General features: G+C 46.3%; 1 protein-coding gene across 12 annotated transcripts in view; it reads right to left on the reverse strand.

Annotated features, from left to right (window-relative positions):
- Positions 1–1,802: 1,802 nt before the first annotated feature.
- WNK1 (WNK lysine deficient protein kinase 1) overlaps positions 1,803–26,802 on the reverse strand; it is a 97,766-nt gene continuing 72,766 nt past the window's right edge. For 5 of the 12 annotated variants that reach the window (XM_015627445.3, XM_015627452.3, XM_015627453.2 and 2 more), the window contains 15 exons: positions 26,410–26,583; positions 25,586–25,637; positions 25,282–25,422; positions 23,477–24,903; positions 20,744–20,827; positions 18,060–18,146; positions 17,335–17,404; positions 15,764–15,834; positions 13,855–14,621; positions 12,787–12,989; positions 11,568–11,762; positions 10,329–10,421; positions 8,073–8,114; positions 5,020–5,207; positions 1,803–4,790 (listed from right to left, as the gene is read on the reverse strand). In XM_015627445.3, coding sequence (XP_015482931.1) covers positions 4,476–4,790; positions 5,020–5,207; positions 8,073–8,114; positions 10,329–10,421; positions 11,568–11,762; positions 12,787–12,989; positions 13,855–14,621; positions 15,764–15,834; positions 17,335–17,404; positions 18,060–18,146; positions 20,744–20,827; positions 23,477–24,903; positions 25,282–25,422; positions 25,586–25,637; positions 26,410–26,583 — 3,909 coding nt within the window. In that variant the 3' untranslated portion in view covers positions 1,803–4,475. The remainder of the gene's footprint in view (positions 4,791–5,019; positions 5,208–8,072; positions 8,115–10,328; positions 10,422–11,567; positions 11,763–12,786; positions 12,990–13,854; positions 14,622–15,763; positions 15,835–17,334; positions 17,405–18,059; positions 18,147–20,743; positions 20,828–23,476; positions 24,904–25,281; positions 25,423–25,585; positions 25,638–26,409; positions 26,584–26,802) is intronic. The other 7 variants (XM_015627446.2, XM_015627447.2, XM_015627449.2 and 4 more) reach the window with 7 other exon arrangements.

The following is a 26,802-nucleotide window of genomic DNA, read 5'->3' on the forward strand; positions in this document are numbered from 1 at the left end:
CCCCTTCCCCAGCCTGTTCCATCCCCTTTCCCAACCTGTTCCATCCCCCTTTCCCAACCTGTTCCATCCCCCTTCCCCAGCCTGTTCCATCCCCCTTCCCCAGCCTGTTCCATTCCCCTTCCCCAAGCTGTCTCCTCCTGAGCCGCCGCAGCCCGCAGCCCCGAGCCTTTGGAACATGAATGGCAGCTGCACTGATGTTTTTAAATAAGCTTTCAACCCCTTTCAACACAGAAATAAACACGAGTTTGAAAACAAACCCTGCTGGGAGCTGTTGGTGCCTCTCTGCCCTGCCAGCCGTCCCACCTCGCTCCTGCTGACCGGCCCCAAAGGGCAGCACTGCACCTGCACTGCCTCCTCTGCTTTGGGACGGGCAAACAGAAAGAGCCAGGGCTCCAGAGCTGCCAAAGGAAGGATTTGTAAGCACTACTGGAACAGTCCCGTGGCTGTTTGGAGCAGCTCCCTGCAGGAGAGGGAGCAGTTCTGGGCTGGCTGCTCCTGTTCCCGTGCAGGGCACTCCTGGCACAGTCCAGGGGGAGGCAAGCACAATGGTGCCACACGACTGGGAGTGAGAGCTGAACCAGGAGGATTTACACAAACTGGGATTAGTCCAACCCTGACATCAGTTTCAGGCTTCAGATGGGACTTTACTCCCACGGTTTGCCTGCCTGCTCTAACTCTAAAGACATTTGGAATATTCAGCATTTATTCCTCTTCCTCCTATTCTGCCTTCATCCCTTAATGAGTCCTTTTCCCTTAAAAGAGCCTTTACTATCCACTTAGCTCCTGGACAGAACAAAGACCAGGGACTGACTTCAGCATGGAAAGGCAGGACAAGCCCTAATTAACAGGACTAGATTAGATCTAGAAAACAGCTCCACATTTCACCAGACTTGTTTCTGGCCAATTCGGGGCTGCCCTCAGAAGAGCAGGGAAGAGGCACATTCCACATGTTTGAGTCATGGCCTCGCTGCTGACACCACGTACCTGCCAGGAAGGGAAACCTTCCCAATTACTGAATCCAGAGCCGCTCCAAACGTCTACAGCGAAAAAAATTCAAAAGTCTGAAACAAAACTGTAACGGCCTCAGCTTCCTCTGCTCTGGGAACAGCAGATACAGCTGTGCCTCCTCTGACAGTCATGCAAGGAGCCTCTCGGGATTGGGCCCTTTGAAAAGGGCAGGAAAACTTACACTGGGAGCTTTTTTTTTCCCTTCGAGGCTTGCGCAGCATGACTCAGAACAGAAGCTGTTCTTAAAATGGAAAGAAATGCAGCAGCAATTAATGTTTAGAAATAACTGCAGACTGCAGGAGTTTGGTGAGAATGACGCTGAGGTTTCACTGCAAGGAGTGAATCCTGGTTCTGAGGGGGCACATCCCGGGCAGGGAGCAGCACAGGAGAGCCGGGAAGGGCCCTGGGGACAGGAGCAAGCACAGAACCCTCGCTCCAGCTCTGCTGCCCCAGCTCAGGCACTCGGCAGCTCCCAGCACATCCCTTCTCCTCCCTCAGGCCTCCCCCTCCTCAAATCCATTCAGGAATTCCTCTGCAGCCAAAGGCTCGTGGCTGCTCACTACTTTTGAGCAGTTAAAGTTGTCATTAAATTGGGTTTCTTGTATTTCCTGTGACAAAGGGGTAACCTGGGTACCAGTGACATCACTGCAGGACGAGGACAGAGGGGCTGGGACCTGCTGTTCCACAGCTCAACCAAAGCACGTTTGGTTTATCTGAATGGCTTCATTCAATATTCTACAAAGGTCATGTGAGAAGGGTTGGGTGCAAAACACAACTAACTACGGCCAGGGAAGCCCAAAGTTTCAATTAATTTTATTTTTTTTTAATTTTTATTTTTTACAGTGTACATTGTTAAATAATGTAAAGAAAACGCTTGTAATTCAGAAACAGATTTTATGTGGAAAAAGATACTCAAAGTGTAATATTAAACAAAATAATTTAACAGTTCAGTAGCATTAGTTTATTCCTCTAGACTTCAGTTATTCATCCACAGGAGGAGAGGGAGGGAGAAAACAAAAATCAATGGTAAATAAAACCAGTTCTTGCATAACATTAAGTGAAAAAACGGCTTCAAACTCATCAGATCAAATTTAAATAACCATGTGCTGCATCCAGCTGCCCAGTTCCCCTGCCACGACCACTGCCCTCATCTCATTACTGCCTCAGCTCTGTCCCTGCTCAGGAGCCTCCCCTGCATCCATCCCCCTGCAGACAGGGGCTCCCACCTGGCCTCAGCCCCGGCACCGCTGCTCTCCTGTGCCCTGGAGCCTCTCCTGTGCCTCTGGAGCCTCTCCTGTGCCCCGGAGCATCTCCTGTGCCCCGGAGCATCTCCTGTGCCTCTGGAGCCTCTCCTGTGCCCTGGAGCCTCTCCTGTGCCCTGGAGCCTCTCCTGTGCCCTGGAGCCTCTCCTGTGCCCTGGAGCATCTCCTGTGCCTCTGGAGCACCTCCTGTGCCTCTGGAGCACCTCCTGTGCCTCCAGAGCATCTCCTGTCCCTCCAGAGCATCTCCTGTGCCCCAGAGCATCTCCTGTGCCTCTGGAGCATCTCCTGTCCCCCAGAACCACCCTGGCCTGGAGCTGCTCCTCTCCAGGCTGGGCCTTGCCCTGCTGCCACAGCTGCTGCAAAACAAGGGACAGAAGAGAAAGGATCTCGCAGGTTGCTGTGTGGAAATGGAAGAGTGAGGCCCCAGCAGGGAACAGCGCTCTGAAATTAAAGCCACTGTGGACAAGTGACATCCCTGTGACACACCGGCCTCCAGGACACCGGGAGCTGCTCCCAAGCCCCTGGAAGCTGCACCCTCACCCTCACAGCTTTCTGCAGCACTACAAAAATACTGGCTGGAACTATTTTGACTTTGAAGAGGAAACCAGTATTTCTTAAATACAAAAAGGGAAGAATGACCAAAGCAGAAGATACAGTACAGGTACTAAGAGGTGACAAGTGACAGACAGTGACAGTCCTGGTACCAGCTTGAAATTTGTTAAGAGTGAACAAAATTGTAAATCCTCCAAGTAAGAGAGAGGAAACTTCTTGATGCCGGCTGTTTCAAGTACATCCATTGCCGGCAATGGACGTTGCACCAGGACAGTCTGTTCCTGGCTTAAATGAATTTTACCAAAAGAAAAGGTAAGAAAAGCAATCCCAGCAGACCAGCCCATGCCAACGAGCAATGGCACCTCTCCCTCGAGTCACATCCTGACCAAACATCTTCACCACTTTGCAGGTGGAGTCAAACCGCATCTTAAGTAGGGCCTTTCCCCAAGACACACCTTCTCCCCATCCTCTCTCCGTTTCTGACCCAGCCCTCCTGCCTCCAGAGCCAATATTGGTTCAGTCTCGTTGTAGCTTCACCTGCTCCCCTCTGTCCCAGCCCACCTGGCCCCTGTCACCCCACACCTTCAGCTCTGCCCGCCTGGACAAGTTTCCCCACACCCAGAACTGCTCCGAGCCGCGGCCCCGGTGCCTCCCCTGCCCGCTGCTGCTCCCAGCAGGGGCTGGCCCTGGGCACAAACATCCTGGCCTCAGCTTGCCCTCTGCCCACCTGGGCTCTGCTGGGAAGACGACGCTAAACTGCAGAAGCGAGAGAAGTCCAAGGCACTAAAATATCCAGCAAGCATACTGGGAGAACAGACAAGTATTCAAGTACATTAATTTATACAATTTTACATTCACATTTATTTATCTAATACAATGAAAATACAAAGGAAAAAGTTAAAGTGTCTCCAATAAGTATAAGGATATAGCTAGCTTTTTTTCCCATTTTTTCTTTTTAACTTTTTTAACCCTCTATATTCCACTCATTTTTAAACTACTGTTGTCCAACAACATTTATATATCACAGTGTTTCCACATCAAAACTGATGGTAAGTACATGTCCGCAGGGAACTTTTAAATTTTTTTTTTTAACAATTTAACAATGCTCTAATGCTGCAGTCAAAGCTGTTAATATCTTACTTAAAGCAGTAATGACCTATCAAGCACGGGCTGCACCGCAAGTCCATTCGTGTGCCCCATCACGTTTCAGAGCCAGATACGATTGACTGGGGAGAGGGAGAGGAGGGGGATTTGGACAGCTTTTTCCTGATCTTGGTTCCTCTGCAAGAGGCGAGAAGCCTGCTAAAGCCTCGTGCCAGGGTTCAGCTCTGCCTCCACACTTGTGTGGATTCAGCCTCCAACCAGAAACCTTTTACAGCGAGACCGTACGAACGGAGCCCACGGCCCCTCCCCACACGAGAGCAGCCCCCATGGAAAGCACTGTCCCATCACAGGGATGCTCATCACCCTCCTCCCCCTTCCCAGCGCGTGGGGAAACTCCCGCTACAGAGAGTGGACAGCAATGGTTGGAAAAGAGAGATTCATTCCCAGTCTGGCAAGGCAGCAGTTCATTGCAGCACTAGTGTGATACAGGGCCCCGTCTCCCTCCCCACGTCCTGTCCCCAGGCGTAGCCAGCAGGGCTCCGGGCCCGGCTAGGTGGTCCGCAGGTTGGAGCCCGGAGGGTTGCTGACGGACTTTTGCAAATTGCTGATGTTGAAGCTCTGCAAAGAGGCGGCAGGCACGGGCTGGAACTGGCCGAGCTGCGGCTGCGCCGAGCCCCCCGCGCCGCTCCAGGGCGGGGGAAAGGACGCTGCTGGGTAACCGTACTGCTGCGGGGGACACATGGCCTTGCTGAAGGGACCTAAAGAGGTAGCTGATGCTGCAGGGATGGGCGTAGCACCCAGGGAAGATGTCATAGAGATACAGAGCTGACCTGGTGCTGAGAATTTTCTTGCCATTCCAGGGCCCTGAAAGGCAATCCAACCGGCGACAGAAATTACGCGAGTGGCTTTACAAAGCACGGGCCACCCCGGGTCCCCCAGCACGTATTTACAAGGACGTGCCACGGCCTTTAGTTTTGCCCTTCCCTTGCAGAGCAGGCAGTGCATCCTCCACAGTGCCCTGGAACTGCTGCTCCAGCTGTGTTTGGAACCCCAGGGAGACAGGAGGACACCCTCAGCCTCTCAGCACACTCACCTCGTAGCTGCTGTGCCCTTTGCCAACTTTCTTGCCAGAGAGGTTCATGGCGTCCCGGGCCCAGTTATCCACCAGCTTGTGCAGGTCGTCAGTGAAGGTGCCCTTGCGGCTCGAGGCCATGGCCGTGGGCTGGGGCTGGGGGGCCTGGCTGTTCACTGCAGCCCCCACGGTGTTGGTGCTGCTGGTCCCTAAAACACAAACACGGCCATCAGCACCCGGCTCCACGCTCAGCTGTGCCCAGCGCATTCAGCAACTGTGGAAATGGCACACCAGGAGTTAAAATGCCATGCAGATTAATTCTGACTTTCAATTCCAGGACACACTGAAGTGGGAACTGCAAGGACTCCTACAGGCATTTGCTCAGATTCTGAGTGTTTCACAGAGAGCTTTACTTTGCAAGAAGTGCTGCAAGTGCTCATCCTAAGACGGGAATGGTAGCAGCCCACAGGCCTTTGCAGAAGGAGAAGGACGTTAGGTTCCAGCACTGAGTGACAGCACAGGCTCTCTCACCTACACCTTTTAATCAGTTCCACCTTGGAGGACGATGCTGAATAAGGAGCAGTAAAATCAGCATCACCAGCTGCTCTGTAGCAATTTATCTCCACTTTGTGAAGAGAAAAATTCACCCAGTTGAAAAAAAAAAATAGCCCCAGTCAGAAACAGCAAAACTGTTGTTTCCAATAGCTGCCATATTCATGTTCTTGAGGACAACCAGATGGGGCTTGTCTTCATCCACCAAACAGCCACCAGCAGCAGGGAAGGTCTGCACTGCATTAAATTTTGCTTTTTGCCTCTTAAACATATTTTTGCCACTATGTTCAGATTTCCTAAGTCAGAAGAAGAAGCATTTGAGATACAAACTAGTAATAGAGCTTCAAGAAGTGAGAGTATTCCTCAGACAAGCTCTGACAAGTTTCTCTTTTCACTGCAAGAACACAAAACCCCTTCACATAAACGCCAGGTTTCAGTTCTGCTAGAAAGCTTGCTGAGCATTATGCTCTGGGGGGAACCAACCTAGAAGCTTTGTTTTGGATAGCCTTCCTGTGCCTCATAAACAAGCAACTGCACTCCAGTCTAGGCTTTTAAAAGGCAGACCTCACACCAGGAAGCAAAGGAAGCGTGGATTACCTAGGATCCTAAATTCCCAGCAGTACTGCAAAGTATCCTCATTACAGACTTGGAGGTGCCAGTTAACCACCAGGGCAGATCCAACAATCTCACCTATTCCTGAAGTTCCTCAAACATTCCTACTTGCTCCCTCAGGACACTGGCCCTGGGAAATCCATGAAAACCTGAGTTTCTGGCAGGCATTTCTGATGGGAAGCCATTTAGAGGTGGGTCACAGAAATGCCAGCAATGAACATCACGTCTCCACTGCCAAGGCCACACGACAGAGTCGCCGGCTCTTGCCTGGCAGCTCCTTCACCTGTCCCACTTTCCCTGGCCATCAGCCACATTCCACCACCACTGTATCAAAGAAAGAACTGGTTCCAAACCCCTGCAGGAATGTTTCGTACCGAGGAGTGGATTAGGAAGGTGACATACTTACTATGCAGGACAAATAAATAAAGTGTTACTGCCTCGAGTAGTGCTGAGGAGGGGAGGAACGGATCCATCCCCCAGTTCCAGCTCAAGCACGGCCGTGGCTCCCGGGCTGGTGCCCACAGGAGCTGTTAGTGGGGGCAGACATGCCAGAACACACCGAGAGGGAACAGAGAGGTTCCCTGAGCAGGGAGTGAGGCTGCAGCACCGATGGGGAGGAGCAGGAACACTCTGGGTGGTGCAGGGAAAGTCAAGTCTGCTGTGATGGAACCAGAACTTAAAGCATGCATCACGTGGAAAGGGCTCTGGAGACAAGCGTTTTGTAAGAGCAATGATGTGAAAGGTGAGGATAAATACAAATGAGGCAAAAGCAAGGAAGAGGTACTTGGGGAGGGAGAACACTGCCAAAACCAGCAATAATCACATTCCACCATGAGGGTTCATGCAGGAATTGACACACTTGCTCTCCTCCTCTTCAGGATGGTCAGCATCCACTTGTGCTATTTCACATTTCCACTTTAATCACTAAGTACTCTGGATCCTGCACCTACACTGGAGAACTTCCTCAGGCTAGGGAAGGGGGAGAGCCCATCAAGGCATTAACTACAGCACATTCAGCTGAAGAGATCACTTAGGAAAGTTTAAGAGTTTTCCAAAGAACTAGACTGGTTCAGGGTGACAAAGGCTGCCAGAGCTTTGTCTCCCAAAGTGACTCTGTCAGGGTCACAGCCGTACCAGCCCACAGCATCACGTAATGTCCATTTGGAACTGACTCCTCAGGAATGTCACATTTAACTGGGACACACTCCCTGCCTGCAGAAACTACCATCCAGAGGAGGCTGGAAAGCAAGTGCTTCAACTTGTAGCATTCCATGGAAACAACCCCCACATTCCTGCTCGGTCACAGCAGCCGTCCCCAGTTCTGCTCTGACATGAGGGATCTGAAGTCAAACAGGCTCTCTCTCTCCAGCCCACTACCTATAATGCCTTCATTCTGCCCTTGGAGTTTTTCCCCCCATAAACCACAGTCAGATGACACCTTTAAAACAGTCTTGAATGACATGTGCACACACAGGCTTTTCTGAACATCTCTCTCTTTGGGAGACACACTGGAGACCTCTGATGGTTTACTCTTTGGCTCTCAGAACGTTGCAGGAGTGTCTGCAATTGGATCCATCACTGAGGTGACAAGCCCCATCAAATCCCAAACCCAGCAGCTGCTCTGGGTACAACTCCAGCACATTACAGTGAGCAACTGGCCCTGATGTCGCTCGCGGTAGCGAGAGCAGAGCTCCACAGGGAAGGGGAGGCTCTGCCTGCCTCCCCCGGCTGCAGGAGCAGCACCAGACTCGTCAATGGACTAAGGACAGAGCACACATTAGAGGGCATCACACAGACAGACAGATGCTGTGCTGGAGACAGAGTCAGGGACGTAAGGCTTCGGTGACCAGGAAAAGCTGATGAATAGATTTACAATCAGGAATCGGAGATAACAGAAATAAGATAATTACTACAGAGCTGGTTGCAAGGACAGACTTTTTTCACCATCTTCCCTGAAGCACAAAGAGAGAGTAATTTGTTAAAGATAAGAGAAACAGTGAGAAATGTTTAGTATCAGGAAACATTACAAAAAGCTCGGTGAGAAACAGAGGACACAGCACAGCAGGGCTTTAACAGTCACTACTGGGACATTCTAGACAAACTCCAGGACCCATCTGACAGTTTCATCACAAAGAGAAGAGGCCCAGCCTCCTACATTTATTCTTCATAATTGCCCAACCATTGTGAAGAATGCCAGGAGACACTGAGGTCACAACTGTTATCACACAGTCACAACTCTGGCTGTTACCACAAGAAGAAAGGCAAGTACCTCTTCCATTTTTGCCAGGACGTAGGAAGCATTTTACAACTATCAAATTTCAACCAGCAACAGATTTATTGGATAGGTCAAGCGCTTTTTGTTTGTCACCCTCTTTTGTCAGATGTGTGAAAACAGTTCAGACATTCCCTGCCAAGCTGTAGCACTCTGTTTCTCCAGCTGCACAGTTAAAAGCATCAATCACTGCGCTGTTTCCTCAACACCGCCGATTCCAGCCCAGGATCTTCTGCAGCTGCCGCTCTCCAGGGGCAGCAGCACTCCAAGGAAAGGCTCCAGGAGCAAGCAGCCTGCAGCAAGCCACGTGCCAGGCCAAGCTGAGCCATGCCAAGCATTACCTGCTTTCACAGGACAGCTGCAACACACTTTTCAAAAGGAATCTGTTTCAATTAGCAAGAGATTCACATGCCAAAGTACTCCTAGAGCCACATGATGGCAAATTTACAGCAAGCCAAGGCAGCCTTGGAAGTAAATTGTACTCTCATATATTCAGCTCAATGTCAACTCCAAAACCAGACTGTTCTTCATATTCCCTTCCCCCAGAAAAGGGACAGGCCAGACTAACAACTTTAAGTTAGCTTTGGTAAGAATTTAACGTCTTCCAAGAAAGGAACATTAAATCTCGAGAGTGCAGATGTCAGTGCACATCTGCCCATTAATATAAACAGCAAAAACATTTAAAGCTGCTAAATTTGAAAAAGTCAATCATTTTAGAGCTTAATCCCAAATGCAGAGAAGTGGGATAGAGTTAGTGCAGAGCTGGGCAGCCAGGAAGACGTTTCCCTCCCTCTGCCTGCCCTCCTTTCTCAGAGGATGGGGCTGGGTGCATTGCAGCTGTCCCTGCACAAGGCCACACACAGCTCTGGCTCAGCACAGCAAGACAGATGTTGCAGATGTGTGGCACTGCCAGGGAGCACAGGAGGTACAGGAGGGCTCCTGACAGCTCTCCAAACCTCCTCAGATCGAGTCATTCCAGAGGGTGGGAAACAAATGGCACACATTTAAAGGGTCCAGCCTGCAGAAGCAGCATGGGAGATGTTGCAGCACTGCCAATAAAAAGCATCACACCAGCAGCCTTGGCTCAAGCATATTGTTATTTCAGCCACATCAGAAGTTTGAGGCTCTCCTGTAAGTCTGGCCTAATGTAAGTGCAAATGAGAGGATTCTGAAAAGAGCTGCAAGCTAGCTTGTAAGGGCTGACAGGATGTCTGAAAATGTCTATTTACCCACCTTTACTGCTATTTGCTTTACATTTACTGCATCTCCACGGGAAAACCTAAACCTGAGCCCATTAGTAGGGAAGGTTGTTTTGGGTTTGCCTGGGATTATTTATTCTGTAACCATCTGAAAACCCCTTTAGCACTCGGCTCTCCAGTTAATGGACAGGAGCTGCCTACAGGTGGCACCGGAGCTCTGCAGTGCCAGCAGCTCGGGGACACTCACACCCACCCGGTGCTGCCAGCTCACTGCCAGGGAGGGCAACACCCCCTGCTCCTGCCAGCTCAGGGAAAACCTGCAGCACAAACCCACAAAGCTCTTCCACACCAAGATCCCCCCCTGCAAGCCTCGTGTTGTCTAACATACTCTGAATTCCCAACTAAGGCCCTGCTGAGGCTCCCCAGTTTGTGCCATTCCACTGAGCTGCCCTCAAAGCTTCCTCCCAAGGTTTGGGGAAAACGAGTGCTGGTCACGGGTTCTGCACAGCTGAGAACACCTAACACGAGAACCCAAACTTCCAAAGGTGTGCTAAGAGCAGCCGAGCCGTGGCATGGGAGAGGGAATACAAGGAGCACATGAGGATGGGCTGCATGAGACAGATCCGAGCAGCAGAAACAAAACCCAAAAAGACAAAACAAAAAATAGACAAGGAAGGAGTAAAGGTGTTACACACAAAGAGCCAAGCAGGGCGTACTCAGAAATCGGGTCCTCCTGCCACCAGGCTTGAAGGTCACTCTCTCAGATGCACAGTTAAACTTCGCACAGCCTGTGAGAAAACAAGAACGGGGAGAACAGAGAAAGGAGAGGAGAAGAGACAGAACACCACTACAAGATGTTAGCAACCTGAAGTTGGAGGGGTGAAATGCAATCACGACACACAAGAAAAAGTCTCCGAGTGCGGACCAAGGAGCACAGAGACGATAAACGGAGTGAAGAGACCAAGCCTGCACTGCCACTCTCCAGGACATAACCCAGCTATGAAGCTGCAATCTAGAGGAAAGCCAAATCCTGGCAAAAGTACCTAATTATTAAATGGTACTGCACAACTCTGCATGCAGGGAGATGATTCAAGTCACTCCAAAATGCCTGAAAGAGTTGCTTAAACAAAAAACTCTTCAGAAAATTCTTCCTTAAAGTCTGTTTCCATTTTCTATATGTACTTTTCCACATGTTAGAATTTATGTATTCAAACTGTCTATGGCAAAGCTTTTCAAAAAGATATGCAAGGGGAAAAACCTAGAAGAGCTGAGTCCAGGTGAGTAAAGGACTCATCACCCTGCTGACAAGCAAAAAGCCCTCCTTAGTGAATAAATCAGAGCTGTGCCTGAGAAATTATTTGATAACATACTACTAACAAACAACCCACAACCTGAGAACACGAACAATTTACTACTCCCACCATTCCATCCTCCTACACTGACTCTTCCTTCCAGGATAATTCACAATTCAAGAACATGAGCCCTTTTTTACCTTTTACTGTTCAAAACTCCATTGACAGAAACAAACCACTTAGGAAGTCTAAAAGGACTGAGACTCCAAGTCTTTGGAAACTTCCAACCATTTCAGTTTTCTGTTAACACCAAACCTGTCCCTTCCTTGATCTCCCTTCTGGTTTCCACCTCCCCAGCCTCATCTGGCTCTTTTCCTCTGAGCCAACAGCTCTCCCAGGTCAGCAGAACTTTGCTGGCACCACCTCACTGCACTCTCTGTGCTGTCCTTGGCTTTCAGGCCTCCAACCACTTCACACCCCAGTGATCTGCAACAAATCCAGTTGTAAGCAACATCCTCATCAGCCTCCATGCATAAGCTGGGGACCCCAAAGCTACTTTGCACCAGGTATTAAAAATCAGGTGTCACGAAGCCAATCATTCATTTCCAGTGCTAATTACACTAATTGCACTTGGAGTCTTACCTTGGCCCGGCGCAGAGAGGCTCGGTACCGAGAGGGCACCGTCACTGGTGAAGGCAGAGTAGAGATTTTCACTGGAAGGTGAAGGTTTGAGGGGCTGTAACAAATGGTTCTGCCCTGTCTCTGGCACACTGCCAGGAGGATGAAGGGTCTGCTGGGGGGGCAGGACTGATGGTGCACTTTGAGCTGACAGGTTGCCTAGAGGAAAAAGGAAGGCAGAAAGTTTTTGTTTCCATACATTTTTGGACCTGATCAAGCTTGACAGTCCAAGCAAGAGAAGGGGAGGCAGCATGAGAAGAACTACTCCAGTCTGTGAGAAAGCAGTAAGACCAGAAAATTCCTGAGTTTTAAAACAACTTTGTGCTGGTTATGTGCTCTCAGAGCTCCTCTATCACACAGCAAAGCAGAAATGAGCAGCCAGGGTGACTGGATACAGAAACCTCAGCATGACATGGAATTAAGGAAGTGAACACACCACAAGCAGTAACAAATATTTCTGCTGGCCCTCCAATACTGTTTGCTCCTGCTACAGGATTAGAGCAACATCTCCAATTACCCAGAGAGTATCTGTCACCCATGTCACTCAATCAGTAAACAGAACTAGCTCCTGAGTCCTGGTCAGTAAAAATATGGTCTCAGTAAGAAAGGAAGCCTTGACAATTGAAACTGATTCTCAATTTTTAAGTACAACGAATCTTCGATTCCATTAAAAAAAGACATTATTTTAACCATCCATCAACTGTAAGTTTCTGCAGTGTAAGGACACAAGTAATATCATGCTTAAAGTGGGACTAAATTAGAAAAAAAAAAAAAAAAAAAAATCTATGCAGATGACTGAAGAGACCAGACCCATTCTCCAAAATCAGTTTCAGGAGGGAACAAACACAGTTTATCTTTGAAAAAAAAAGTTTTCTGCCATACTGAAAATTTACACTTTTCTTCCTAGTCAGAACCTAATGACCAATATCTAAAATATACAAATCATAGCTTTAGAACTGCTCTTACAGAGCAGTGTCACAGCACCTTTCAGTGGACTGAAGGAGTCCCAAGCAAGCCTACCAAACAGCAAAAGTCATTTCAAAACTGAGAAAAGAAATCCAGGGAGGAATTGGTACACACACACTGTCCTCAAAACAAAACACAGAGAGACAGACACAGAGCTAAGAATGAGAGATGGCACTTGGTCCATTTTATGTGCTAAAAATACTGAAGGCAGCCTTACCTGATAGCTGAGGGCTTTTATGTCCCTGGGAGCTGCTCCGACTGGATTTGCTGCCTTTTCCTTTCGTGGGTCTTCTCCTTCTCCCTGACAGGGGGGCAGCTGGGGGAATAATTACTGCAGGTGGGGCCTTCCCCAGCTTCACATAGAGGGACTCAATCTCCTGCTTCTGGCGGCTCTGCAGCTCCTGGATCTCTTTAAGGTGCCTAACAAGTCACAAAACACAGGGATTTACAAGAATTCTATCTATACACATACATGCAAACAATTCCTCCCCTCCAGTCAAGCCTGAGCTGCACCTTTGGTTAGACTCTCCAATATTTAAGAAAGCAGGAAATTAATCTTTTCCACAAATAACCACATGGCAGAAAGAACATTTGCCATTTCCCAGTGCGCTCTAGCCCTGGCTAGGATTCCAAAACTAAGTTCCCAACATTGCAATCACAAAACCAGAATAAACAGAAGTACAAAAAAAGCATTCAAATGTTACAGGAATAGCTAGATTACTCATTTTCTCAGACATATGGCCTTGGAGACTTCTACACTGGCATTGCCTTACAATTTGTTTCAGAGCACAGGCAGGATTCAAAACTGCTGGCTACCTTTAAAAAAAGGTACTAATTTATTTACACTGAAAAACTTTCAGTGTAAATAAATTAGAAGGTCACATTGCTTCACTTCTAAATTCTTTTTCTGAGCCAACAAGGTCTCTTCAGGAAAAGAGCCATTAGAAATGCCAGAAATGCAGAGACTTGTGTGTCATTTCCAAAAAAGACTCTGATTTTCCCACTAACTCCAGTGCTATGCCAAACCTTCCTTAGACCCACAGTCTCATCCACAGTGCAATCCACATACAACAAGGTCACAGGGTAGAAAACGCAGCCCAGCAAACACGTGCATTCCTCTTTTGTTATAGCTGCATACTGCTTTCCCACTAAGGAACCTCACTTCCCACATCAGTGCTGACCATGGCTCCTGACACTTAGCAAAGGCTAAGGGAAGTACAGGTGACATTCCTGTTAACCCTGTTCCATCTGTTCCATCCACAGCCTCCCAGAGGAAAAGCCTTACTTCTCCCGTAACCGGCGCAGCTCCAACTTCAAGTCTTCATCTTCAATATCCGACTCATTGTCGCTGCTCATGTAGGAAGAGTTGAAGGAATTGCTAAGGCTCTGAACGGGGAGGCTGATCTTTGATCCCAGGTGCTGGACAGAGTCCGGGCTCCCTGAGCCATCATCCAAATCCTTCGCCATCCCGCTCAGAAAGGCGGCCTCCGGATCAGAGCACGGACCATTCATGTGCGGGGACCGCCTCGACTCCAACTCTTTCTTCGGAGCTGCAGCCGAAGAAGCAACTTGTTCCAAGCCCACAGAGAGAGGAAGAGTCATTGGCTCTTTCTGGGCACAGCTGACCTCATCCCGAGCCTTGGAGACGGAGAAGCGTCCCACCTGATCCGCCGTGGTGGTCACCTGGAAGCGCCCCACCTGCGTGGCCTGAGCGGCGTCTCCCGGCAGCGGCAGCCCGGGAGCTGCCTCGGGAACACCATCCAGCACGGGCAGGGAGCTGGCAGCCACCATGCCATCCACCATGGGCAGGGAGCTGGCAGTCACCACGCCATCCAGCACATCCAGAGAGCTGGCAGTCACCACGCCATCCAGCACATGCAGGGAGCTGGCAGCCACAGCCCCGCTCTTGCGGCTCTCAGCCTGCTTCACCAGCGTGCTCTCCGGGCTGCTGCCAGACAGGCTTGAAGAATCACTGGAGGTGGTTTCAAATTGCACTGGCTTAGCATCAGGTTTGTCACCCTCTTTTAGCACATCATCCACTGCCACAGATACCTAGAATAGAAACACCATCATGCAGACTTCCTTAGTTTTGCCTTAACACGATGCTTTTATTTCCCTTAATGGTAAGATGCATCTGAGAGGGGAAAATAACTCATTTCCTAGGTATGCCACAAAGCTGCTGCTTCCCTCCAGGCACAACACTGCCACCCAAAGCAGCACCTCTGGGTCACCTGGAGGATTCACTCCAAGAAACAGCAGCCTCACATGAGGCTTCCTTCACTGAAACCTTTTTTGCTGCTTTATGCTGCACTTTTTGCAATGGATTTCTGGTTCTCTCCTGAGCTGAGCTCCTTTGGGACACTCCCTCAAGGGGAGCTCCGTTTATCTCAGTTCTCTGGTTTTGAAGAAAACTCTAAAGCTCATTAGGATCTTGTTTCTCTTGTTTATTAGGATGTTGTCAAAGACTTGGCAGGTCTCTCCAGACTTTCTGCACAAGTTCAATTCATCCTGCCCTTCTGGCTCACTTTGGCTCTGAAGGCACAAAATGGCCTGGAACCATGGGGCTGTTTCATCTTTATATCCATTTTTACCCAATTAACAATAGACAGGTGTATTGTTCTTACATATTAACAAATAAATTTTCTGTATCTACTTATGTAACTAAAACTGTAACTAACCTCCAACCAATCACTCTGTGCTTTTATAAACTGCAGAACCATGGAGAAGAAGGAAGAAGGAGAGCTAAGAACCACACCCTTTTTCCTCCATCTTTACTCCATGTATTAAACACTCTAAAAATCTATATTTTTCACTTCAGTGACATACTAAACATTATACTCATTTCTACTTATTTTTTTTATAAATCCTGGTTTACCCAGGGATATTTGGAAGGCTTTCTGTCAGTGACAGACAAGATTAATACCTTTTTGGAGAACAGGACAAACAGAGAAATGTTTGTCCATTTCTGGATTCCTACACTTCACCATCAGGACGTAACACAGCGAAGATCCCAGCACAAGCCAGGATGAAACCCTGTGCTCACAGCTCCAGAGCCCTGGATGCACACAGCCCCTGCAGAGCTGCTGCCACAAGCTCCATGTGGACAGCAGGTCCTGCACAAGGGACACGGAGCTGGCAGCACCAGGACCCCCAGGATGCTGTGGCAGGAGCCAGGAGAGCTGAGCAGCTCCTACCTGAAAGCGGCCCATCTTCAGCACGCTGCCTCCTGCTGCAGCAGCCACAGCACTGCTCTCCCCATCACCTGCTGCCACAAAGGAGGAAAGGGAGAATGCCATTAACACAACAAGGAGCAGCAAATTAGTTTGTTTCTTTATTTATATGTACTTCAAATTCAACTATCTGTTAACCCCAAAGAGGCTTCTGGACTCACAGCACCATATTAATATTGTTAATTATTAATGTTAAGTTGAAGCATTTCTCTACAAAGCTTCCCTGCACAGTGCATTTGCCAAAATTTGCTACACTTTTAGGCAACAGTAAAAAAAAAGCACACTGATTTTGAACAGGGATGTGAAAAAGACAAATAATAAAGAATAAGAACTGAAATTTACGAAAGAAAAACCTTATTTTGATTCAATACCCAGAGTGACTACCTAAATTTCACAAACACTGGGGCCAATTTATTCACAGAAAAGGGGCAAGCTGAAGAAATTTTATAAACACTATTTACTGAAAGCAGTCTATCTGAAGTTTTCCAAGCTGGACTCTTAGGTGTCAGCTCCTAATTTTGTTTCTCTGTACACTGGCAGTATAAAGTAACAAAGCTGAGAAATAACATTCTATTTTTATGTCAGTTCTATTGGACAGCTTGCTCTGTTTATTAAGCAACTACCCAGTTTGTTTACCTTTACCTTCTAAATTTAAAAGACAAAACCCAACTCATTCTATAGCAGACTAATGAATTCTACATTATAATTCACCAATATCCCAAAATGAGAGTAATTCCTTTATTTTCCTTCACGGTTTAATTGGCTTCTGAAGGTTAGTTATTCAACTTCAGAGGCACATGCATGTTAAACAGGGTTTACTAGACAGCTCAAGAAAAAAAATCAGCTCTGTATTAACAGCTTCTTTTAAGGACAGAAGATTTCAAAAATTAAAACAATTAGGTGAATACTGACAGGAAAATCTCAGATTATTTTGCAATTGTTTGGATTCCCCCCCAATAACTCAATTCATACAGATTTGAAAGTCATTGATCATCCAGACTTTAACTGGTGATCATCCAGTTAACCTCCAGTTGTTCTAAAGCAGACAGAAGGAACTCTGGGTTTCTTACTACCTTTCTTTAATTTTCAGTAATTTAACCTTGGTTTCTGTGTTCAAACAGAAGTGAAACCCCTTCAGGCAAGGGAGAGGTGTCCTACATGTAGAACACAGTGTGATGACACAAACAGAGTCCTGCTGCTGCTGCCAGGGACGTAACACATGACAGAAAACAGTTCCTTCAAGTCCTGATGCTGTACCTTAGCAGCCCTGTGGAGACTCTGAGTCTTAATTTAGCATTTTGGACAGCTTTAAATCCTAAATGAGTCACTACAACACACATGTATCTATCATCCCACTCCTCCTGGCCACAGGGGAAAATTTCAGTCTGGCTACTCAAAACTAGCAAGATCCCCTCAAGGAGCTGCCACTCTGTGACTTGGTAGAAAAGGCTATAACCTTCCAAGTGGTTACTCTGTTCCATTTTGATTTCTATTTCATGCTGAGAAATCACCTAAAGCAGTGATGGCTGCCTTACCATCCTTCAGACACTGATTCACTGCGGACACCGGCCCAGTAACCGTTGTTGATGCTACTGAGGGCACAGACTGCAGGTTCAGGGAGGAAAACAAAAGAAATTAAAATAATTAGCAGTTTCACTGAATACCAACAAATCTGATGTACTGCATATTACATGGGTTTTTTGCTTCCAACAGGGACCGAGTATGACCCATGAGAAGACAAAAAAAAGAGATTTTGCAGGCTTTTTTTATAACCCTGAGGCTGTGAGCAGATCACCCCCTTGGCCTGTGTAGAAATAATGCATAAATAGCCACTTGGATAGTCAATCATTTATCTTTGTTCAGTATCCAAACTCTTTTATAGGAGCTTTTAAAGTTTCAGATCCACACCTGAAACATCCCTCCCAAATTAAGACTGACATATGACATATTGCTTGTTTAGTGCTCCTTCCCTTTATTCCACAGTCACTTCCATTTCTACTTTGGTGACATCACCAGAAAAGCTGGAATAACAACTAATACCAGCAAACAGCCTCAGGAAATTACATAATCTATTGCAATAATACAAACTTTCCCGATTTTGGTTGACTCAGTCCCACAAACTGGAAGATGACTCTGAATTTTTATTTTTACAAGTCTAAATGCTGCTGTAGTGATATTAAAGGCAGTGACCTAAGAGCACAACTTGGACAAAACACTGAGGTTTTTCAAGACTACTCAAGTGCCAACATTGCAAACATACACAGGCAGGAGCAGATGTCACTGGGACGGTCTCTGGGCTAAGGGTTCTTCTCAGCTGAGCATCCAGATCTTCCAGTGGCTGTTGGGACTGAGAAAGAAAAGAGTAAAATAAAACCATGTCCCAGCTCAGGAAAAAGCAAAGCATTGCTGAGAAACAGACATATTTAATAGCAAAATTTAAGGCACTCAGTACAGCTTCCATATTTCTATCAAGCTTCCTTCCTCCACATTTAGACTTAACATGTATAGCACAGGAAGATTTAAACAAACATGCAACATGTTTGTTTAAAAGCAACAGAACAGGTAAATTAACTGCAACTTTAGAAAAAAGAAAAAGAAAAAACTCTGCAAGGCCACCCAAAACCAATCAAGAGGGGCAGAACCTCTCAAGTATGCTTATGACTTAGATTTCAGCTAGAATACAAGAGGTTTTGCTAACATGGTCAGTTGGACTGGGGAGAAGAAGAGAAGGTAATTTTACCTAAAAATATCTTTAAGATTAAAAAAGTACCAGTCTCAAAATGATTAAATTAGGACCATGCTCTTAAGATACATTGAAAGAATGCATTGTCAGATAGCATTAAGTCACAATTCTGACCCTACAGAACAGAAATTCGCATCCAATCTTTAGCATTATTAATCTTTACAAGTCTTTTACATTTAAAAAAAAGCTGTATCTCTTTTTAAAACTGAAGCAGAGATCATGATAACATAAAAATACTACTTTCCACTGGAAGTTAGAGGTACACAATAGCATAAAGATGCTCTCAACAGGTTGCCAGGATAACATTCTTCCTGACCTGTGGATTTCAAAGCAACACTAAAACCCCTAGGAACAATAAAGCCTGTATCAATTCCATTATACAAAAAAAAGCAGATGTAGACTTCTATGACTCCATTCAGAAATTCCACTGCTTAGAAACTAGTGAGGTAATTTAATCTAACACTGTAAAATAAAGGGGACATAGCACCTGAAATACTCAATAATTCTTATCACTTATGTTCACAAGAAGATATTTGCTTCAAGAAAACAAAGAGCTATCAGAATGATCAGGAAATAAAGATTTCCCTGCGGAACAAGGGGACCAGAATGAAGCTTGAGAGATTAATCTAAATACACTTTAAAAAGCAATTAAGGAATAAATAGAACAGGCATTTAAGACTATGGAACAGACTGTTCAAAACTGGTCTCGAGATGACGTGTACTCTGCAAATTACGAGGCTGCTGCTAAGGGAAGGGGAAAAGTTGTGTAATCACCTACTGGTGACAGAAGCAGCACAGAAGGCACGCCTGTCTACTTTAAGACAGGCCAGTAATTTTCCAGATACTATTATGTGATAGCAGCAAATGCTCTCAACAGTCAATTAGATTTGATCCAGTTGGTCTGCTCCAATTTTGTCTCGCTCCTAGACAATCCTTCAGAGTTCAAATGAGAAGTGAAATTGGGTAAGTTGCTTGCAAAGGACAAGAAGCAAGGGATCTATATTTGTGAGTCTTCCATGCCACAGATGCTGCCAGAAATACCCATGACAAACAGGAAGCAGCCTTCTGCAGTGGTACCATGGCCTGAGTCACAGGAGTGGCTACAACTGCTTTGGAGCTAAGGGGAAAATACTACTAATAAATACACTGAGCTTCCAGCAATGAAAATGAACTCCACTGATTTTGGAATGACTGATTTTTACCCAGCTGTCTCCTGATCCATCTGATACCTGCCCACGGGAAGAATGCAGGTATCACCAAATTGTTGATGGTTCTGGAACATCTCCCTAAGGGAGATTTCACACCCTCTCTGCACATTCTGCTCCAGTGCACGGTCACTGCACAGGAAAGAAGTTCTTCCTCATGTTCAGGTGGAGCTTCTGAGCATCAGTGTCTGCCCATGGCCTCTTGTCCTATTGCCTGGCACCACCATTCCCACACAAAATATCCCAGCTAACTGCTGCAACCAAGGACAGAAGCCAAGCAGGGGAAGCCACTGCTGCATTTCAAGTCATGTTTATGATAAGGAGCTTCAAATACCTTTTGCAAATCTTAAAGCCTAGTGAAATCAGAATGTAGCAATAATCACAAAATAAACAATATGAAACACAAAAAAAACAACAAACAAAAACAAAACAAAAAACCAACAACCAACCAAACAAAAAGGCAATCATCAAAAGAAACAACCAAACCCCAAAACTTCATGAAGAATTCACTGAGGCAATTTCACATTTTCATAAACATTTCACAGCAATATATAGTTTTTTGTATTATTTTGCTACCATATCATTTTCAAGGAGAAAACAGGTTCAAGTTTAATGCACACACCCTGCTGCATTATATATTTTTTTTTAAAAAAAAATATTTCAAGTTCAGATTAACACACTAAAACCCCTAAGAATGATTAGGCACTGGGTACAGCACCCCAAAGGGAAAGCTGCACAGAATGGTTTGGGTTGGAAGGGACCTTCAAGATGATCCAGTTCCAAGGCCCTGCCATGGGCAGGGATGCTCTCCCCAGACCAGGTGGCTCCCAGCCAGTGCTGAAGGCACTCAGGCTGCAGCTGCACTTACACAAAAGGGGTTACTCAGTCAAAAGAAAAGAAAACCGAGAACATTAATGACATGCAGTGGAGAGTTTAATTGAAACATGCTGTCTGAAGGGAAAAGAAGCAGATCAAATCTGCCAAGTTGTGTAGCACCTGAGTTAGTGAAGGTCCTGGAAAGGGTGGCAGCTGCTCACTGGATGGAGTGCCAGCCGGGAGGTCAGAACCTATTGGGAGCACCTACGGATAACGAAGAGGAAACGCGCGTCCATCAGACATGGAACAACAGAGGATCAGATACCAAGCTACAGTCAGTCATGTCATACAACACAAGCATTAACTGGTTCTTTCTCCTACAGAATTCCTTCCTGGACAGTTAGCATAGAGTCTTTAGGGACTTTTGCAACCAAACTGGGGGAAGTTTGCTGTGTTTTGATTTTATAATCCAGATTATCCTTGGAACAATTTCCAGTTTAAACAAGCTGTAGTATCCAGCAACAAAATATCTTGGGGATATTATTTTCAAGTCTGGAAGAAATGCTAAAATAATTCTCCCAAGAAGCTTAATTTCTAAAATGGTGCAAGAATGCACTCAGTGTCCTTACAACAGATCTATGCTAACTGTCCATTAGAACTGTGAGCTGCATGCTTCCAGCAACTTGTTCCAAGCACCATGACTTGAGAACAGGAACTGTGAGTGCCTGAGGATGTCTCCACTTGTTGAGAAACAGATTTGTAGAGCTCTCACACCGATCTTTTGATCCATCACTTCTTTTTGAGCCTGAAGGGTGTGTTGATGACCCACAGAAGGTGATTAGGCCATGCAGCTGGGTAGGGGGAAGTCATCCAGGTTATGTGGAGGAGGTTAGAGAGACTGGAAAGGTTAGAAGGAGGCATCAAAGCCTCCTCACCAGGTCAGACAGCACATTCCAGTTAGTCATTTCCATTGTTAGGGGAAGTGGGAAGTTGTAGGAATTAAGCAACCCATTAGACAATTTGCAATTCTTATTGCCAGCTGCCATGTGGAGGTCTGACAGTGCCCATGGAGCCTGAGCACACAGCCTGGCGAGTTCCTGAACCACTTCTGGCCTGCAGTGTGCTGCCACAGCTTAAACTAACGCTGCCAACTGCAGGAGTGGCTGCCAGTGGAGGGCACTCCCAGAGTTATCTATCCTCCCCAAAACACTTCAGCAGCAGCCAGGCCCAGGTGCATTAGCTCAGCTTCTTTGTGCAGCAGGAACACGTGTGAGGACGTTACCTGTTCTGAAGCATGATGAACTTTTAAGCTGTGACAACCTCATCATTTAGTTTATAAGTAAGAGGCAAAACATACTTTAAATACATTTGTAAGACAAGCTGAAACACATTTAACTGTCTAGGTTAACAGTCTGGCCATAAACAGAATAAATATAGAGTCTAGCAAACCCCACAAGACTAAAGCAATAAGCTCCTTAATGCTCAGCAACAACACAAAGTGAAGGTAAAATTCAGCTTTGTAAAAAAACAAATTGAAAAATGAAAACTTCAGAGAGGAGGCAGGATTTCTACAACTGACAATCAAAAACTCTGTAACGTTCATTACACTTAAACTCGTGTCTTTGTAATTAAAGGTTTGCAATTAGCAATTTTCTAACTGCCCCAACTGTTCCTGAGCAAATACCAGTTCCCATTTTTTTTCTAATATTTCTTTTCCAATTTTCAATTTCATTGAGATATTAATGGATGCCTTGGTGTCTGGATTTCCTTAACTTTTTTGGCATGTATTCCCACTGCTCCATAGCAGAGATTCTCTACTGGCTTTGCCTACAAGGAGTAGATGGAAAGACAATGAATGGAGACACTGGGGGCACTGGCTCAATCTGAATGGCCTGAAACTGGCTGACAGCAAGGCTGGCTAAGGACAACCAACACAAAGTGTTGATGAGCACAAAAAAACGGCTCAGAAACAAAAAGAAGTGAGTATTATAGTTTTTGATCTGTTAAATACCTGAAAATTTCTTCAATTTATTTCCATTTAAGGGCTACCTTTTCATTTAAGGAAAGGACTACCAAAATAGTTTAAAATACTGAAATATGCTGTGTCCCCACACAGGCAGACATTTAAGAGAAAATTTCACATATTGATATATCTGGTGGGTGAGCAGGTAACAACATCCACAGCACCTCTTAGGTTGTTACTGTGAGTCATTATTTCTTTGTGAAAGAGTGCTTTGCTTGAAGAGCATGAGTGAGTAAACAAAAGAAAAAACAAAACCAAAAAACCAAACAAACTAACAAAAAAGTTTGTTTTCAGGTATCTCTTAAATTTCTCAAAATTCTGCTCTCATAAATGTTAGATTTGAAAGGAAAACAGCATCCATGTATCAAATTAGTAGCAGAGAACTTCTTTAAAAAAAACAAAACCTTTCAGTCAGGTTCACTGTTGACTGCAAGGAACAGGTTCATGACAGGAAACAAAACTACTCTACCTCAAATCCACCACTTTGTGAAATATGCAGCCAACCATCTCTGTCTAGTGCTCATGTACAAGATAAAAAGCTATGTAAAGCAAAACATTCAAATGCTATTTGAAAAAAAAAAATATCAGTATCAAGAAAAAAACCCAAACAAACACCAAAAGCAAGCCACAGTTGCTTCACCCGTTGTAGTTTAAAGAGAAGAAAAATCAACAGTGACATAAGAGACATCTCTCAGAAGCATAAAACAGAATTGGATCTTTTTTTTGCACATTAGGGACAAAACACAACACCTCTTGGGACACATAAAAACAACCAGAGCACAAACCTCTGAACACTACATTAAATGAAGAAACCTCTTCCTGAGTAACTCTTTTGCTTTACAAAAAGCATCCTGCCCAAGAAGGCAGATTCCCACCAGAGCTGTCCTTACCGGTACCCTGCTGAGAGGGGCCTTGGAAGGAGAGGTCCCCGCTTTCACCGCGGCGGTGGCGATGCTGCTCGAGGCCGAGATGTAGCTGGCAGGGGTCATCACCTGCCCAGGAGTGGCAACTGGAGTCAGCACTGGCAAGCCAGTTGGTCCAAGAGGCAAACTGCTCGGAGGTATACAAGTGCTAATGGATGTCAGGGGTTTGCTTGGTGCAACTGCAGTGGTTGGGATGCCAGGAACAACAGTGGTCTCCATCAGCAGCGAGGTCTCCAGGGACACCGACGGGTGCACCGTGCCCACGTTCCCGTGCTCACTGAACAGAGAGCGCAGCTTTTCTTCCAGGGTCTTGATATCATCAATACCAGGGGCTTTAGACTGAGCATCAGCATCAGCCTCCAGACAGTGAACGTGAGGCTGGTTGGGCAATGGAGCCGGTTGAGGCTGGCTGTGGATCAAAGTCTGCTGCACTGCAGGCAAGTTAGTGACTGGCTGTGGCAAGACACCAGGCAAGGGAACCTGGGGCAACATGGGTGTTGCACCTGAAATCTGGGGCAGGACAGGTGTTGATGTAATTCCTGATGGAACAAGCAAGGGATGGATGAGTGGCTGAGAGACTGACCCACATATGCTTGATGCTACAGAGGATGATAAAGGTGCCGAGATTGGCAGAGACAAGCCAGCTGCATTGCAGGGATGAGATTTATCCAGGGAGTGCCCGGCCTCAGGTAGCGACTGTGGGGCGCTTACGACTGTTGTTTCTGCCAGGCTGGACACAGAGCCGCTGCTGCTGAGCTGGGGAAGCTGCAAAGCCACGTTCTGAGCCAGAGACAGGGCAACAGACGCCTGTGGTGCTGCCATACTGCTCACGATCTGAGGGGCGGACTGAGACGTCACAGCCGGTGCTGCAGCAGCGAGGGCAGTGGCAGCAGGAAGCTGGGCAGGTGGCAGTGCTGAGGACGATGGTGTGCTGATGCTGGGGACAATGTCTGCAGCCACTGCCTGGGCAGGCTGGGACGTGGCAGATAAGGAGAAAGAAGCGGGGGCGCTGATGCTGGAAGCGACGCCGGTCGATTGCTGTGCGGACTGTGAGGCTGGAGGTGGAGAAATAGAGCTTGGCACGCTTGTGCTTGGTGCAGCTCCAACAGCTGCATTTTCTGAAGGCAAAGTAACAGGTCCTGGCAGAGAAACACCAGTGCTGGAGGAAACGGATACTGAAGAAGTAGCCACGGATGCAGGAGTTGCAGCGCTGCCCGCCATGGTAGAAAGTGCAGGTGGAAACGGAGGGATTGTTTGATTGAACACTGGAGGAGCTGTGCTAGGTCCTTCTGTCATCTGAGCGTGCCCCATCTCAGAGAAAGCTTGCTGCAAGCTCAGTGATGATGCTGAGTGGGAGAGATTCATTCCAGGACCATGTACAGGAGATGCTGCAACTGGAAGAAAAGAAATTTATCAGTCCGCCTGAAACAGTTCATTACAGTATTATTGTCTATGGCTAGACTAAGACCACATTTACTTCTTAGCATTAAAAAAACCAAACCAAACCAAAAACCCACACCAAAACAACAAAACACACAAATCTGGGCTTATATTAAAGCAGAGAATTAAGGTTTCAGAGTCCTGGTGACAGATCACCAGCAGTTTTCCTCCAAGAATCCTATGTGGTATGACCCAAATTATGGTCACCTCTGACCAGCACGGGGAGTTCCCTACTTCCCCACATACTTTGAGAGATCTTCAGAACACTTTAGTTACCTGGGTGTTGATGAACATGTCCTAGGCATCAGCTTGTAAGAGTTTGGACAACTCACCCATATCTGAAGTTTCGCTTCCTCCAACAACAGCAGATGTGAAAAAGCCCTGTTCTTTCAACCGGCTCTCGGGGACGGGGCTGACAATGAAGCGTCTTCCCGCAGAATGAACAACCTGGGTAAAGGAGCTAGAGGGAACCCCTAAACAGAAAGAAGGTGCATGTTTAGTGACACAGGGCTGTAACTAAATACACAACCTGCAATATGGAATGTGCACTCCATCATACAAAATAAAAACTTGGCTGCACCCATCCGCTGAAACAGAAAAAGGTAACTGTTGAAAAAAAAATCACAAAAGACTTACCTATTCTTTGTGGCATGGAAGATGTAGGATCTGGCTGTTTGAACTCTAATTTCTGTAAAGTAAGATAAAATTTAAACTTCTATTCTGAAACAGAAACCCACAAGATAGTTCTTAAAATGCTAACCTACTGAAATGTGGGCATTTAAGGGAAGCAGAACCTGGGACCCAAGCACCATCACCAAACTAGAGGAATTCTGCCCAGATAAATGTCAGCTACAATGTTTTTAGAGACTCTCAGCTTAGTGAGTGTCAATGTAACAAACTGATCTAAAAATTCTTTTGGAAATCCAACTGATTACTTTAAACATCCTACAGATTAATGGATGTTCCAAACTAGTTCTGGGTGTAATTAAGGCAGAGATTCAGGAAATGTCACCACTTTCAGCACCCAGCAAACAGTTTCAAAACCTGTGTTTCCTAAGCGAGCTATCCAGTCTCTTAGTACTTCACTGGGTGGAGGGCCTGAGACCAGACTCTCAGTGTTTAGTGAGCAGCACAGGGTTGGGGTTTTACTCTCCTACCTCACAATAATCTCAAATCCAAGAAGCATCAGCATTTAAGACTGTCTGTTTAGTGGACTGTTAGGAGATTCAGCGGCTTCTGAAGTCTTCAAACACACCAAAAAGCAAGAGGTCTGTTACTTAGCTTTCTAACTTCATCTTAGGCACTCACTCTGATATGAAGCTTTCTCTTTTTGTCTTTTAATTACTGTCCTTTCCTATCTCTCATGACAGGAAGTTTCTGTTTCTAGCTAGCTCTACTCACACAGGCACACCACCCAAAATGGAAGACAGCAAGAGCTGAGGCATGTGTCCTTCACATACCTGTGACCCCGGGAAGAAGCCGTCGTCCTTTGTGCGCATGCTCTCCAAGGCCTGATCCCCCTCTGGCTCCACGCTTGCGTCCTCACTGAGCATTTCATCTGCCTTCTCAATAATCTCTCGTACCTGTTCTACAAATGAGTCTCGCTCTGTTGCTAAAATAAACTCATTCTGCACCTGTAAAAGAACAAAGCAACATTCATTATCCACAAACTATTTCAAAACAATGTATTGAATAACTACAACTTACTCCTGGTGCTAATGTTTGTCTTCCCTTTGCTGTTCTTCTGCACAAGATGGAGGTGATGACACCTTAGAGAAAAATAACTTTCTCCAATTATTTCCAGCACAGAAGTGTGTGCCCTGGTTTAATCTTTGCTGTGGAACAACACTCAA

Source organism: Parus major, chromosome 1A, assembly GCF_001522545.3.
Source record: "Parus major isolate Abel chromosome 1A, Parus_major1.1, whole genome shotgun sequence".
Lineage (NCBI taxonomy): Eukaryota > Metazoa > Chordata > Aves > Passeriformes > Paridae > Parus > Parus major.